This window comes from Pongo abelii, chromosome 15 (assembly GCF_028885655.2).
Source record: "Pongo abelii isolate AG06213 chromosome 15, NHGRI_mPonAbe1-v2.0_pri, whole genome shotgun sequence".
Taxonomy (NCBI): domain Eukaryota; kingdom Metazoa; phylum Chordata; class Mammalia; order Primates; family Hominidae; genus Pongo; species Pongo abelii.
In genome coordinates this window covers 110,120,147-110,136,001 of record NC_072000.2, presented here as the reverse complement: position 1 = coordinate 110,136,001, position 15,855 = coordinate 110,120,147, and the positions used below count along the sequence as shown (strand labels likewise).

General features: G+C 56.4%; 1 gene segment (V, D, J or C); it reads left to right on the top strand.

Moving 5' to 3' along the window:
* The first annotated feature begins 468 nt into the window (after positions 1-468).
* Positions 469-5,772, top strand: LOC100939856 (immunoglobulin heavy constant gamma 1-like). The segment is given in 7 exon segments: positions 469-505; positions 823-1,116; positions 1,509-1,553; positions 1,672-2,001; positions 2,099-2,413; positions 3,712-3,842; positions 4,736-5,772. Coding segments are annotated over 7 exon segments (1,236 nt in total).
* The last annotated feature ends 10,083 nt before the right edge of the window (positions 5,773-15,855 follow it).

Genomic DNA, 15,855 nt, shown 5'->3' with positions numbered 1-15,855 from the left:
AGGGCTGGGAGGGTGAGGGTGTGGTGACTGAGCCTCCAGAAGTAATGCTGGACACTGGGGAGGCAGGGGGCATCCAGGCACTCAGGGCCCTGACCTAGGCTGCTGCACACTGGGTCTAAGGGGAAAGGAGGGGAGAGGCTAAAGAGGAGGCTCCCAGGGGGCTATTCCAAGGCAGGCGGTTCCGGGGCCCTTGGGCTGAAGGGCGCCGACCCTATGCAGTCTCTGGCCCCTCTGCTGCACAGAAGACAACGGCCCTGGAGGGCAGAGGGCAGGCTATGACCAGGGCGCTGGGCAAGTCAGGCCCACTCACTAGAGGAGGGCCACGCTGGGGCAGCAGGGTCAGGGGCTTCAGGGGGTTCGGGCAACTCGTGAGAAGCCATCTGAGAACAGTGTCCACTGGTCAAGCCAGGCACCCATAAAAGGCTGGAGTGGGATCGATGGGCATGAGCTGTCCCTGAGGTGGCACCGATGACCAGAGCTGAGGCCAAGCTAGAGGCCCTGGACTGTGCTGACTCCCAGCAGACACAGCGCTGACTTGGCTGCCGAGCCCCGCCTCCTAGGCTGCAGGGGTGCCTGCAGAAGGGCACCGCAGGGCCACCGGTCCTGCAAGCTTTCTGGGGCAGGCCGGGCCTGACCTTGCTTTGGGGCAGGGAGGGGCTAAGGTGAGGCAGGTGGCGCCAGCCAGGTGCACACCCAATGCCCGTGAGCCCAGACACTGGACCCTGCCTGGACCCTCGCAGACAGACAAGAACTGAGGGGCCTCTGCGCCCTGGGCCCAGCTCTGTCCCACACCGCGGTCACATGGCGCCACCTCTCTTGCAGCCACCACCAAGGGCCCATCGGTCTTCCCCCTGGCGTCCTCCTCCAGGAGCACCTCTGGGGGCACAGCGGCCCTGGGCTGCCTGGTCAAGGACTACTTCCCCGAACCGGTGACCGTGTCGTGGAACTCAGGCGCCCTGACCAGCGGCGTGCACACCTTCCCGGCTGTCCTACAGTCCTCAGGGCTCTACTCCCTCAGCAGCGTGGTGACCGTGCCCTCCAGCAGCTTGGGCACCCAGACCTACACCTGCAACGTAGATCACAAGCCCAGCAACACCAAGGTGGACAAGAGAGTTGGTGAGAGGCCAGCGCAGGGAGGGAGGGTGTCTGCTGGAAGCCAGGCTCAGCCCTGCTGCCTGGATGCATCCCGACTGTGCAGCCCCAGCCCCGGGCAGCAAGGCAGGCCCCGTCTGTCTCCTCACCCGAAGGCCTCTGCCCGCCCCACTCATGCTCAGGGAGAGGGTCTTCTGGCTTTTTCCGCCAGACTCTGGGCAGGCACAGGCTGGATGCCCCTTCCCCAGGCCCTGTGCACAAACGGGCAGGTGCTGCACTCAGACTGGCCAAGAACCATATCCGGGAGGACCCTGCCCCTGACCTAAGCCCACCCCAAAGGCCAAACTCTCCACTCCTTCAGCTCAGACACCTTCTCTCCTCCCAGATCCCAGTAACTCCCAATCTTCTCTCTGCAGAGCCCACATCTTGTCACCCAACTCCCCCGTGCCCACCATGCCCAGGTAAGCCAGCCCAGGCCTTGCCCTCCAGCTCAAGGGGGGACAAGTGCCCTAGAGTGGCCTGTGTCCAGGGACAGGCCCCAGCCGGGTGCTGACACGTCCACCTCCATCTCTTCCTCAGCACCTGAACTCCTGGGGGGAATGTCAGTCTTCCTCTTCCCCCCAAAACCCAAGGACACCCTCATGATCTCCCGGACACCTGAGGTCACGTGCGTGGTGGTGGACGTGAGCCACGAAGACCCCGAGGTCAAGTTCAACTGGTACGTGGACGGCGTGGAGGTGCACAATGCCAAGACAAACCCACGGGAGGAGCAGTTCAACAGCACATACCGTGTGGTCAGCGTCCTCACCATCCTGCACCAGGACTGGCTGAACGGCAAGGAGTACAAGTGCAAGGTCTCCAACAAAGCCCTCCCAGCCCCCATCGAGAAAACCATCTCCAAAGCCAAAGGTGGGACCCGCGGAGGGCGAGGGCCACATGGACAGAGGCCGGCTCGGCCCACCCTCTGCCCTGAGAGTGACCGCTGTGCCAACCTCTGTCCCTACAGGGCAGCCCCGAGAGCCGCAGGTGTACACCCTGCCCCCATCCCGGGAGGAGCTGACCAAGAACCAGGTCAGCCTGACCTGCCTGGTCACAGGCTTCTACCCCAGCGACATCGCCGTGGAGTGGGAGAGCAGCGGGCAGCCAGAGAACAACTACAAGACCACGCCTCCCGTGCTGGACTCCGACGGCACCTTATTCCTCTACAGCAAGCTCACCGTGGACAAGAGCAGGTGGCAGGAGGGGAACGTCTTCTCATGCTCCGTGATGCATGAGGCTCTGCACAACCACTACACGCAGAAGAGCCTCTCCCCGTCTCCGGGTAAATGAGTACGACGGCCGGCAAGCCCTCACTCCCCGGGCTCTCGGGGTCACGCAAGGATGCTTGGCACGCACCCCATGTACACACTTCCCGGGTGCCCAGCATGGAAATAAAGCACCCAGCGCTGCCCTGGGCCCCTGCGAGACTGTGATGGTTCTTTCCGTGGGTCAGGCCGAGTCTGAGGCCTGAGTGGCATGAGGGAGGCAGAGCGGGTCCCAGTGTCCCCACACTGGCCCAGGCTGTGCAGGTGTGCCTGGGCCGCCTAGGGTGGGGCTCAGCCAGGGGCTGCCCTCGGCAGGGTGGGGGCTTTGCCAGCGTGGCCCTCCCTCCAGCAGCAGCTGCCCTGGGCTGAGCCACAGGAAGCCCTAGGAGCCCCTGGGGACAGACACACAGCCCCTGCCTCTGTAGGAGACTGTCCTGTTCTATGAGCTGCCTGTCCTCAGACCCCCGTACCCACTCGGGAGCATGCCTAGTCCACGTGGGTAGGGACAGGCCCTCCCTCACCCATCTACCCCCACGGCACTAACCCCTGGCAGCCCTGTCCAGCCTCGAACCCACATGGGGACACAACCGACTCCTGGGGACATGCACTCTCTGGCCCCATGGAGGGACTGGTCCAGATGCCCACACACACTCAGCCCAGACCCGTTAAACAAACCCAGCACTGAGGTTGGCCGGCCACACGGCCACCACACACACACGTGCACGCCTCACACACGGACCCTCACCCGGTCGACCTGCACAGCACCGACCAGAGCAAGGTCCTCGCACACGTGAGCACTCCTCGGACACAGGCCCCCACGAGCCCCACGCGGCACCTCAAGGCCCACGAGCCGCTCAGCAGCTTCTCCACATGCTGACCAGCTCACACAAACCCAGCCCTCCTCTCACAAGGGTGCCCCTGCAGCCACCACACACACACAGGCCCCCACATACAGGGGAACACACGCCACGTCGCATCCCTGGCTCTGGCCCACTTCCCAATACCGCCCTTCCCTGCAGCTGAGGTCACATGAGGGGTGGGCTTCACATCCTCCTGCCCTCTGGGCCTCAGGGAGGGACACAGGAGACGGGGAGTGGGTCCTGCTGAGGGCCAGGTCGCTATCTAGGGCCGGGTGTCTGGCTGAGCCCCAGGGCCAAAGCTGGTGCCCAGGGTGGGCAGCTGTGGGGAGCTGACCTCAGGACACTGTTAGCGCATCCCGGCCGGGCCCTACATCCTGGGTCCCGCCATAGAGGGAATCACCCCCAGAGGCCCGAGCCCAGCGGGACACAGCACTGACCACCCCCTTCCTGTCCAGAGCTGCAACTGGAGGAGAGCTGTGCGGAGGCGCAGGACGGGGAGCTGGACGGGCTGTGGACGACCATCACCATCTTCATCACACTCTTCCTGCTAAGCGTGTGCTACAGTGCCACCGTCACCTTCTTCAAGGTCGGCCACACGTTGTCCCCAGCTGTCCTTGACATTGTCCCTCATGCTGTCACACACTGTCCCTGACACTGTCCCCAGGCTGTCCCCACCTGTCCAACAGTGTCCCCCAGGCTGTCTCCACATGTCCCTGACACTGTCCCCCAGGCTCTCCCCACCTCTCCCTAATGCTGTCCCCCATGCTGTGCCTGTCCCCAATGCTTTCCCCCAGCCTGTCCCCACCTGTCCTCAACACTGTCCGCCATGCTGTCCCCACCTTTCCCCAACACTGTCCCCCAGTCTCTGCCGATCCCTGACGCTGTCCCACAGGCTGTCCCCCATTCCTGATATCGTCCCCCACACTGACCTTGATGCTGTCCCCCATGCTGTCCCCACCTGTCCCCAACAGTCCCCCAGTGTCCCCACGTGTCCCCACGTGTCCTCGACCCTGTCTCCCACTGTCCTTACCTGTCCCCGACACTCTCCCCCACACTGTCCCCACCTGTCCCCCACTCTCCCCACCTCTCCCTGTCCCCCACGCTGTCCCTGTCCCTGTCCCCATTGCTGTCCCCACCTGTCCCCCACACTCTCCCCTCTCCCTGTCCCCACCTGTCCCTGGCACTGTCCCCCATGCTGTCTCCACCTGTCCATGACGCTGTCTTCTGTGTTATCCACATGGTGTCGCTACCAGGGCCGTGCTCTCCATCCATGTCCAGGCCTGGGGGCAGGCAGTGTGGAGGCGCTGGTACCTGGGTGGACTGAAAGGCAGATGGGCCTCGGGGGCAGGGCTGTGGCCTCCGGGGCCTGAGGCGTCAGTGGGGCTCGGGGGCAGGGCAGTGGCCTGGGTGGACTGAGGGGGGTGGGGCTCGGGGGCAGGGCTGTGGCCTCGTCACCCCTGTGCTGTGCCTTGCCTACAGGTGAAGTGGATCTTCTCCTCGGTGGTGGACCTGAAGCAGACCATCGTCCCCGACTACAGGAACATGATCAGGCAGGGGGCCTAGGGCCACCCTCTGCGGGGTGTCCAGGGCCACCCAGACCCCACACACGAGCCGTGGGCCATGCTCAGCCACCACCCAGGCCACACCTGCCCCCTGACCTCACCGCCCTCAACCCCATGGCTCTCTGGCCTCGCAGTCGCCCTCTGACCCCTGACACGCCCCCCTTCCAGACCCTGTGCATAGCAGGTCTAGCCCAGACCTCCGCTGCTTGGTGCATGCAGGGCGCTGGGGGCCAGGTGTCCCCTCAGCAGGACGTCCCTGCCCTCCGGACCGCCAGGTGCTTACACAAAAGGAGGCAGCGACCGGCATCCCGGGCCCCCACCCAGGCAGGAGCTGGCCCTGGAGCCAACCCCGTCCACGCCAGCCTCCTGAACACAGGCGTGGTTTCCAGATGGTGAGTGGGAGCATCAGCTGCCAAGGTAGGGAAGCCACAGCACCACCAGGCCCTGCTGGGGAGGCTTCGGAGAGCTGCGAAGGCTCACTCAGACGGCCTTCCTCCCAGCCCGCAGCCAGCCAGCCTCCATTCCGGGCACTCCCGTGAACTCCTGACGAGAGGAATGAGGTTGTTCTGATTTCAAGCAAAGAACGCTGCTCTCTGGCTCCTTGGAACAGAGTCTCGGTGCCCGCACCACCCCTTGGCTGCCTGCCCACACTGCTGGATTCTCGGGTGGAACTCCACCTGCAGGGACAGCCAGCCCCAGTGTCTGCACTGGGGAGAGAAGGGGCCAGGCCCAGGACACTGCCACCTCCCACCCACTCCAGTCCACCGAGATCACTCGGAGACGAGCCTGGGCCATGTGGCTGCTGCAGGAACCCCACAGTGCAAGGGTGAGGATAGCCCAAGGAAGGGGTGGGTATCTGCCCAGACAGGCCTCCCACAGAAGGCTGGTGACCAGGTCCCAGGCAGGCAAGACTCAGCCTTGGTGGGGCCTGAGGACAGAGAAGGCCCTGGAGCATCTGAGAGAGAGAGGTGAAGGGACATCAGGAGAGCCAGGAGCCTGGACACAGCCAGAACTCATCACAGAGGCTGGCGTCCAGCCCCAGGTCACGTGCAGCAGGAACAAGCAGCCACTCTGGGGGCACCGGGTGGACAGGCAAGACGACAAAGAGGGTGCCCGTGTTCTTGCAAAAGCGGGGCTGCTGGCCATGAGTGCTGGTCAGAGGCCCCCACGCTCTGTTGCCCCCATCACGCCGTTCCATGAATATCACGCAGAATCTGCAGACAGGAAGGGAGGCTCGAGCGGGAGTGCGGCAAGCGCCTGCCTCAGCCGTCAGGGAGGACTCCCGGGCTCACTCGAAGGAGGTGCCACCATTTCAGCTTTGGTAGCTTTTCTTATTTTAAATTTTCTAAAGCTCATTAATTGTCTTTAATGTTTCTTTTTTGATGGCAATAAAATATCCTTTTTAAGTCTTGTACTTCGTGATGGGAGCTGCCTTCCTGTGTCCACGCGCCTCCTGCCCCCGGTGGGAAGCACAGTCAGGAGGAGGCTGGTCGAGCTGCACCTCGGGGGCTCCCTGCACACGCCCCCCCGCCTCCTGCAGCCACACGCATTGCCCGAGTGGCCCTCCCTGGCCCCTGTGGCTACATGGACCCCCGGAGCTTCTCCTCTTTTCTACATGGATGCAGTTTCTCCTCCTGCTGGGCACGGTGCTGCCTGCCCTGGTCATTCTGCAGGGGGCAGGGCCTCCAGGGAAAGCTGGGTCGAGGCTGGGAGCTGGCTCAGGCTGGCCAGGCAGAGCCACACAGAGGGCCTTCCAGAACCAACCATGGTCCAAAGCAACAGGTGGGTGTCAGATCTGTGTGCGTCAGCTCAGGACCACGGCGGGGCGGCTCGCACAGCAGACGTGGATCCTCCCAGGCCTAGAGACCAGGAATCTGAGATCAGAGTGTGGGCAGGGCTGGTTTCTCTCAAGCCCTCTGTCCTTGGCTTGTAGACACCGTCTCCTCCCTGGTGGTCACATGGCCATCCCTCTGTGTGCCCGTGTCCTAAGCTTCTCTTCTTAGAAGAACACATCGGATTAGATTAGTGACCTCATATGAACTTAATGACTTCTGTAAAGACCCCATCTCCAAATACACTCACATTGTGAGGCCAGCGATTAAGACTTCAATATACGAATTTGTAGGGGCCACAATTTAACCCATCACAGTCCATACTCTGGCCCCCCAAAATTCATGTTCTTCTCACATGCAAAATACATTCATCCTGTCTCAGCATCCCCCTGGGCACTAGGTCATGTCGCAAGGACGGATTTTCCACACAAATAACTGTTGCAACAGAAGAAAGAGTCCAGCATGACCTGGACTCGCCTTCATCTGTGCGGAGGCCACAGCCTTGTAAAGGGAGGTGGTAGAGGGAGCAGGGAGGGTGCTCGGGGCTCAGTCGTCGGGTAAGGGAAAAGTTGCCCAGTGCTGGTCAGCGTCCCCGGAATGGGGCCTGCTGTGTCCTTGCTGGCCACTGTTGAGGTCAGGATTCCGTCCTCCCAGAGCCTGGAGACACAGGCCCCATCCTTCCCAATGGGGACACTTCAGGGAGCAGCTCTCAGGTCCCAAGAAAGACCCTCCTGGGTCACAGGAAATGCACAGACATCAGGAAGGTTTAGAAGGATGTGTGGTTGCAGCCCTCTCAGCAGATACCCTGAGAAAGAGAGGTCAGGGTTGGTACAAACGGTCTGTTCTGCTGCACGGAGCTTTCTCAGGCAGGTGTTGACGGGGCAGGGGTCGGCCTAGGGGTGCGGCCAGAAGCTGTTGGAAACTGTTAGTGCTTGCCAGGCGCAGTGGCTCACGCCTGTAATCCCAGCACTTTGGGAGGCCAAGGCAGGCGGATCCCAAGGTCAGGAGATTGAGACCATTCTGGCTAACATGGTGAAACCCCGTCTCTACTAAAAATACAAAAAATTAGCCGGGCATAGTGGTGGGCGCCTGTAGTCCCAGCTACCGGGGAGGCTGAGGCAGAAGAATGGCGCGAACCCGGGAGGCGGAGCTTGCAGTGAGCCGAGACTGCGCCACTGCACTCCAGCCTGGGAGACAGAGTGAGACTCCATTTCAAAACAAGAAAAAAGAAAAAAAGAAAAAGAAACTGTTAGTGTCTGCTCAAGTCTTTACAAGCCAAGGTTGAGGCCGAGTGGAGAGGCTCCAAGGAGCCTGGCTGCAACTCAGCAAGGACAGGGTCTTGTTACTGCGGTGGCCGGGCTGGGAAATGCCATCGGAGGTGCCTGTGGCAGGAGAGAGACCATCTCACCCAGGAAAAGAGGAGTGGTTGGATTTGTTTGTGTGGCATCGAGCAGCTGGAGCTTCACCAAACACAGAGTTGGGGATGAAATCCCCAGACTCCAGGCCCTGCCGTGCCGTGGGAGGGCTCGCCGCTGGAGGGTGGGCTCCAGGGGGCCTGGCCTGAACTGGGTGCTGAAGCCCAGCCCTTTAACTCTCAGGACACGCTGCTGCAGCCCCGCGGGGGGTGAGGGAGGCAGCACCTGGGATGTAGGGCGGGCAGCTGCTGCATCACCGGCTCTGTCCCAAGCCCAAGGATGGCGTCCCAGAGATGCAGGAGAGCTTTGTCCTGAGGAGGTGCCAGCCTTCAGGACAGGACCTGCTGGACAGGTCTCCACCCTCTGCCCTTCAAGGGGCCCTACAGGCCTCTGGGTGCTCTGGTGGGGTGGGCTCCAGTCCACTGTCTGAGGATGGACGGCCTGGCCAGGATAAGGAAAGGAAACCCAGGGCAGTGCTGGGCTCCGGGTCATTCCGTGCACTGAGCAGGCTGAGTTGGAAAGAAGCAGATGCTCCCTGCAGCTCCTGCCCCCTGCAGGGCCTGGCGCCCGGACCAGCTTCCCCTGGGGAAATTGGGCCCCTTCCTGAGCCACCCAGGGCCCACCTCCCCCTTTCCACCTGGGACCGGGCATCCTCCAGAGGGCTGACCCTCCTGCAGGAACACCATGCCCAGCCCCAGGACCCTCCCTCAACTCTCCAGCAAGGCTGCTCTGTGGGCGGCCCCTGCACGTACCCCAGCAGTCCGTGCTGTGATGTAACATGACATAGTGTGACGTGGATGTAATGTGGCATGATGTGACAGGACATGGTGTGATGTTGTATGATGTGGTACGACAGTATGATATCCGAGGGGTGGTGTGAGGTGACATGGTTGGACACGGTGTGATGCGGTGTGACGTAGTGGGATGCGGTATGACATCCCTGGTGTGATGTGGTATAATATGAAATGATGTGGTGTGGTGTGATATGATGTGATGGGACAGGGTGTGACATCCCTGGTGTGATGGGGTGTGACATGGTGTAATGTCCCTGGTGTCATGTGGTGTTGGACATGGTGTATGTCCTGTGAAAGTGTGACATCCCTGGTGTGAGATGGTGTGATGTGGTGTGATATGGTATGTCATGATGTGATGTGGTGTGACATGGTGTAATGTCCCTGGTGTGAGGTGGTGTTGGACATGGTGGGATGTGGTGTGACAGATGTGACATCCCTGGTGTGATGTGGTGTGACGCAGTGTGATGGGTGTCACATCCCTGGTGTGATGTGGTATAATATGAAATGATGTGGTGTAGTGTGATATGATGTGATGGGACAGGGTGTGACATCCCTGGTGTGATGTGGTGTGATGAAGTGTAACAGGCTGTGACATAGTGTGATGTGGTGTGGCATGTGATGTGCTGTGACATGTGATGTGGTGTGATGCAGTGTTACATGTGGTGTGACATAATGTGGTGTGATGGGGTGTGATGTGGTGTTACATAATGTGATGTGGTGTGACAATGTGATGTGGTGTGATGGGGTATGATGTAGTGTGATGTGGTATCACATAACGTGATGTGGTGTGATATCCCTGGTGTGATGGGCTGTGATGTGGTGTGACATGGTATGACACACTCTGATGGGATATGCATCCCTGATGTGATGTGGTGTGATGTGGAGTAACATAATGTGATGTGGTGTGATGGGGTGTGCATCCCTGATGTGATGGGGTGTGACGTGGCATGACATAAGGTGATGTGGCGTGACATCCCTGGTGAGATGGGCTGTGATGTGGTGTGACACAATTTGATGTGGTTGTTGTGGTGTGACATAAGGTGATGTGGTGCAACATCCCTGGTGTGATGGGCTATGATGTAGTTTGACGTGGTGTGACGTAATGTGATGTGGTGTGATGGGATGTGACATCTCTGCTGTAATGAGGTGTGGTGTGACATGATGTGACATGTGATGTGCTGTGACAGGGTGCCACATCCTTGATGTGATGTGATGCAGTGTGACATTGTGTGATGTGGCATGATGGGGTGTGCCAGGGTACAATATCCCTAGTGTGATGACGAGTTTCATGGTGTGATGTGGCATGACATCCCTGGTGTGACATAGGGTGAGGTGGTGTGACATTCCTGGTGTGACTCCTGTGTTGTGACATTTGTGGTCACGCCAGGGTACAGAGTTCCCTGTGGCCAAGGGAAGGGGGAGAATGGAACCATCTGAGCATGTTGACCTGGAGGAACTGGCGGCCCTTAAGTCCACAAAGCCCACCCTGCCAGGTGTCCCTGCCCCATGTGACCCAAGTGGGCTTCCAGAACAGGAAGCAGGACTCTGGTTAGACAGGAGGAAGGATGCCACCACGTGGCCTTATGAAGAGACACAGAGCGAGGCTGTGACCTCAGCATCCGCCCAGCACAGGGTGCTGCTGAAGCCCCTCCTGTCCTCCCATCAGGGGTCCCAGAGCAAGGCCCGAGGCAGGCTGAAGAGAGGGGCAGAGGGAGGATGCTGGGGAGGCAGGAGTGAGGGGAGTGAGAGCCCAGGTTTCAGCTGAGCCCCTGCACAGGGAAGGAGCCTAGCCGAACACCCATCTCCCCACACGCTCCCAACCCTGCCTCTGCCCGACCACCTCCCAGAGGGCACCTCGAACCCTCTGCTACCCACACTCAGCAAGGGGTGTGGTGTCCCCACCGAGCCCAGCCACTGAGGCCCGTTACAGCCATGCCTGGGCCCACCACTCCCGTGGCCAAGCTCTCTGCTCACAGGGCAGGACAGGGCCAGGCCTGCAGGAGACAGAACATCAGTCCCATGGCCAAGCTCTCTGCTAACATGGCAGGACAGGGCCAGGCCTGGAGGAGACAGAACGCACAGTGTGGCATGGTACTCAGGCTGCACATGCCTGCCATGCATGGGGGCCACACGACAATGCCTGCAACACATGGGGGCCACGTGACACACACATACACACACAGGCCTCGCAGGCACATGAATGCTTGCGACCCCAGCACCCACCCAGCGCACTCATGCACGGGCTCCCCAGGTGGGTCACAGCCTCACGCCTTGAGCTACTCCATCTCCCAGGCCCTTCACCCACGTTCCCGTCCCTGGTGCTAGCTGTTGAGCCACACCATCTTCTCTGTGGATCCCTCCCAGCCCACTCAGCACAACGGACATGCTCTCTCCCATCCAGAGACTGCACCGGCCTCTTCCCCACAGCACCCACGTCTGGTCGTCTCCCAGGAAACCCGGACCACCACGGGCAGGGACCACCCCACACCTGACCCCAGACGGAGTCACACTACGTCCTGCTTCAATATCGAAAAGGGGAAAAGCTGGAGGAGGGGAAAGATGAAAGAGAAAAAAGCAAGAGGCGAGGGTCACATTCTTGTGAGGCTTTGATTACAGCTCACTGAGCCCCCACGTTGCATGAAAAGGAGGGGTGGAGGGAGCAATTATGCGTTCGCCTTGCGCTCACTAAATCTGCACTTTATAAGAAAATAAACAGTAGAGGAAGAAGTCAAATATGCATTCGTCTCAGGGGCAGGAGGGACGATTTCTTGTCTCATTTTGTCCCATGTGATGAAGACCAGGCTGTTAATTTATGTCGTCAGGGTGAGGGAGGCCACCTGGGGAGACCTGGCCTATCTGCTGCTGCTATCAGTTTGGAAACAAAAGGAAAGGCATGACTTTTTCTTTTTTTTTTTTTTTTCATGAGTCAGCTTCCCACCTCAACTGTTCTTTTTGGCATAGTGAGTTTGGGGTCCTGAGATTTTATTTTCCTTTCACAATGCTCAACGTCGCACCCTCAGTATTCAGGAGAGCTGGTCCACACCCAGACCCCTGCCGTCCCTGGATGCTTTTCAAATACGTGCTGCAGTCTCTGACACTCTCTCACCATTGTAGAAACTGAGGCCTTGGTGAGCCTGCGGCCCCTGCTCATGGAGGCAATGCAGCCTGAAACCCACATTTCTGACCCCAAAGCTCCTGTTCCTTTCACTCACCCCACACCACCTCTTTGAGTCCAGAGCTTTGTCTTTGCCTGAGTCCTACCCTCAGGGACAGGGGCCCAACCCAGCCACCAACACATCACACCCTGAGAGGGTGCCAGGAGCCCAGAGATGTTTGGAGAGCACAGAAGCCCTGGAAGCTCTGTGAAGATGCTGCACATTTCTCTATTCAGCAGATACTCACCAGGTGGCCACCGGCAGAGATGCCACGTGGCGTGCAGCTCGCCTTGTCCAACAGGACAGGTGTGGGGTTGGGAGGCCTTCCCAGGGCACTCCATGAAGCAGAGCTGTGGGGAAAAGTTGGGGCCAACCTCAGATCTCCCCGTCAACACCGGGTCTCCTGCCCTCCCGGGCCACAGAAAACTAAGCTCCCTGGATACTGAGGCTGGGTGGGGCCATGGGGGACAAGAAATCACAATGAGTTAAAAGATCATTTTTTAAAAATATTATGATCATGACTCACATAAACATATCACGACACATTTCAGAGATGCTCTTTATCTCATTAATTAAGGTGTTGCAACCAGTTCAAAGTGGAATTCTAAGTACTACACTTACATAATTGATTCAGGAATGCTAAAAGGAGTTCATAGATAGATGCAAAACTGGCCTCTTCCCTGGGAGATGAGGAGCAATTCATTGTCCTTCCAAAGATGAGAACTTGAATTTCTACCAATTCAAAGAGTTTTTGCATTGCTATCAATTATGCACAACCTAGAGCAGTGGTCCCCAAATTTGGCACCAGGAACAAGTTCCATGGAAGATAATTTTTCCACAGACCAGGATCAGGGGACAGTTTGGGGACAAAGCTTTTCCACCTCAGATCATTAGGCATTAGGGTGTCATGAGGAGTGTGCAGCTTAGATCCCGGGAATGTGCAGCTCGCAATAGGGTTCACTCCTGTGAGAATCTAATGCTGCCACTGATCTCACAGGAGGTGGAGCTCGGGCAGTAATGCTCACACACCCCTCACCTCCTGCTATGTGGACCAGTTCCTAACAGGCCATGAGCTGATTCCAGTGCATGACCCAGGGGTTGGGGACCCCTGGCTTGTAGAGGTGTAAAATAGTTCAAAGGAAATAAAAGATGCAGAGCTCCATAGAATGAAATAACCTGGAAGAGTCTAAAAGACGATGCCTTGCTTTCCATGGAAGGCACCTAGTAATCTTTTGGTCGATTTCAGTTTTTCTTAATGCTTCCTATAAACATATACAACTGACTGACACAAACAGATCCATAATATAAAGAAGACCCCTGTAAACCAACGAGAAAAAAAATCAAATAATTCAACTAGGAATAGGAAAGAGAATTGAACAGATGTTTTACAGAAGATATCCAAATAGCCACTCAACATATGAAAAGATGTTGAACCACATTAGTCAACAGGGAAATGAAAATGAAAAACCACATGAGAGAAAGTAGTTCTAATTCCAATAATGCTGCAGCAGCTAATATCAGACCAGCCCTTTGGCAGATGGCAATTATAAACACTGGAAAAGCTGTAAGCACACACAATACCCACACACACCAATTGCAGGCACTGGAACATGACCACAAGTAGGCAAACACTAGTAAGGATTATTCCGTGAAATACACATCTGAAGTCACACCCCAAGGCATGGAATGGGTGCAGCCAGAGTTCAAGCAGGAAACTGCAGCCCTCCTGGGGAGGAGTGGGATGCAGGGCTGAATTTTCAGAGCAGCTGGAAATGAAGAGAAGATGTCCATAAAGGAGAAGGTCACCGAAGGGAAACCCCACAATCTGCAAGTAAACTCCTCTGAAACCTCTGGCTGATCCCTTAGGTGTGCATGGGTAGGGAAAACTCCAAAGGGCCCAGCAGAAAGCAACACCTGTAAGGTCGAGAGAACTGAGATTCCAGCTACTACCAACGGCCAGGCAGACAGACTTGGGAGTTTGAGTCAACTCAAGCTAACTGCTTGCTAACATTGAAAAAAACAATCAATGCTCTGCTAAGGAAGAATTCAAAACCCATAGTCTGTACCACATGTTATCAACAACATCAGGTGCACATCCAAAATTACCAGGTATGCAAAGAAACATGAAAATGTGATCCATAGTCAAGAGAAAAAGGGATCAATGGACATCAACTCCAAGATGACCTAGATGCAGATACAGTTATCAGACAAGGACTTTAAAGAAGATATGTTAAATATGTTCAGAGACTTAAAGGAAAATATGGTTATCATGAGTGACTAGATGATGTATCTCTATAAAAAACTGAATATAGTTACAAGAACTGAATGAAGATTCTAGAACTAAAAGTATGATTCTGAAATGAAAAACATTTGACCAGGCCCAGTGGCTCATGCCTGTAATCCTAGCACTTTGGGGGGCCAACAGGGAAGGATCACTTGATCTCAGGAGTTTGAGACCAGCCTGGGCAACATGGTGAAACCCCATCTCTATTTTATTAAAAAAGAAAAGAAAGAGAAAAACATTACCCAAGTTTAATAACAGATTGGAGAAGACAAAAGAAGGAACTGAAAACTTAAAGATGCATCAGTAGAATATATCAATTACTTTTAATCTAATCCAAAGGAAAGAGAGAAAAACACTAAAAAATGAAAAGCGACTCATCCTGCTGGACACGGCAAAGCATTCTAAAACATGCAAAACTGGAGTCCAGAGGGGGATGTAATACTTCCCTGGGAAAGGTCAACCCGAAGCTATATGCAAATGTACCTGCGTAGGCTGGTGTGATGGGCTGATGGCATCTCCCTGGCCAAATGTATGCCCACCTGGAACCTCAGAATGTGACCTTATTTGGAAATAGGGTCTTTACAAATTAGGTTAAGGACTTGAGATGATATACTAAATTTTGGATGGATCCCAAGTCCAAAGACTGGTGTCCTCATAAGAGGAGAGGACACAGACACACATGGAGGTAAGACATATGATGACAAAGGAGAAGATGAGGGGCGTGTCAGGAGCCACCTGTGTTTGTCCATTCGCATAACTGTAAAGAAATACCTGAGGCTGAGTAACTTATAAAGGAAAGAGGTTGAATTGGCTCACAATTCTACAGGCTGTATAGGAAGCATGGCGCCAGCATCTGTTTCTGGCGAGGACCTCAGGAAACTTACAATCATAGCAGAAGGTGAAGGGAGAGCAGGTATGCCACATGGCAAGAATGGGAGCAAGAGGCTGAGGGGGGCCCCAGTCTTAAACAACTAGACTCTGTGTGTGAGCTGACTGGGAGAGAACTCACTCATCACTAAGGGGATGATGCTAAATCATTCATGAGGAATCTGCCCCCTTGATCTAATCACCTCCTAGAGTCCCCACCCCCAACACTGGGAATCATATTACAACATGAGATTTGGAGGGGACAAATATATAAACCATATCCTTCCACCCCTGGCCCCCCAAATCTCACATCCTTCTCATGTTGCAAAATACAATCATGACTTCTCAACAGTCCCCCAAAGTCTTACCTCATTCCAGAATCAACCCAAATTTCCCAAGTCCCAAGTCTCATCTGAAGACGAGTCTCTTCCACCTATCAGCCTATGAAATCAAAGACAAACTGACTCCCAAAATACAATGAGACTGCAGACATTGGGTAAACATTCCCATTCCACAAGGGAGAAGTTGGCAAAAAGAAAGGATCTACATGCCCCATACAGGTCAGAAATCCAGCAGGGTGGTTATTAAATCTTAAAGCTCCAGGGTAATCTCCTTTGACTGCATGTCCCATATCCAGGGCACACTGGTGCAGGGGGTGGGCTCCCAAGGCCTTGGACAACTCTACCCCTG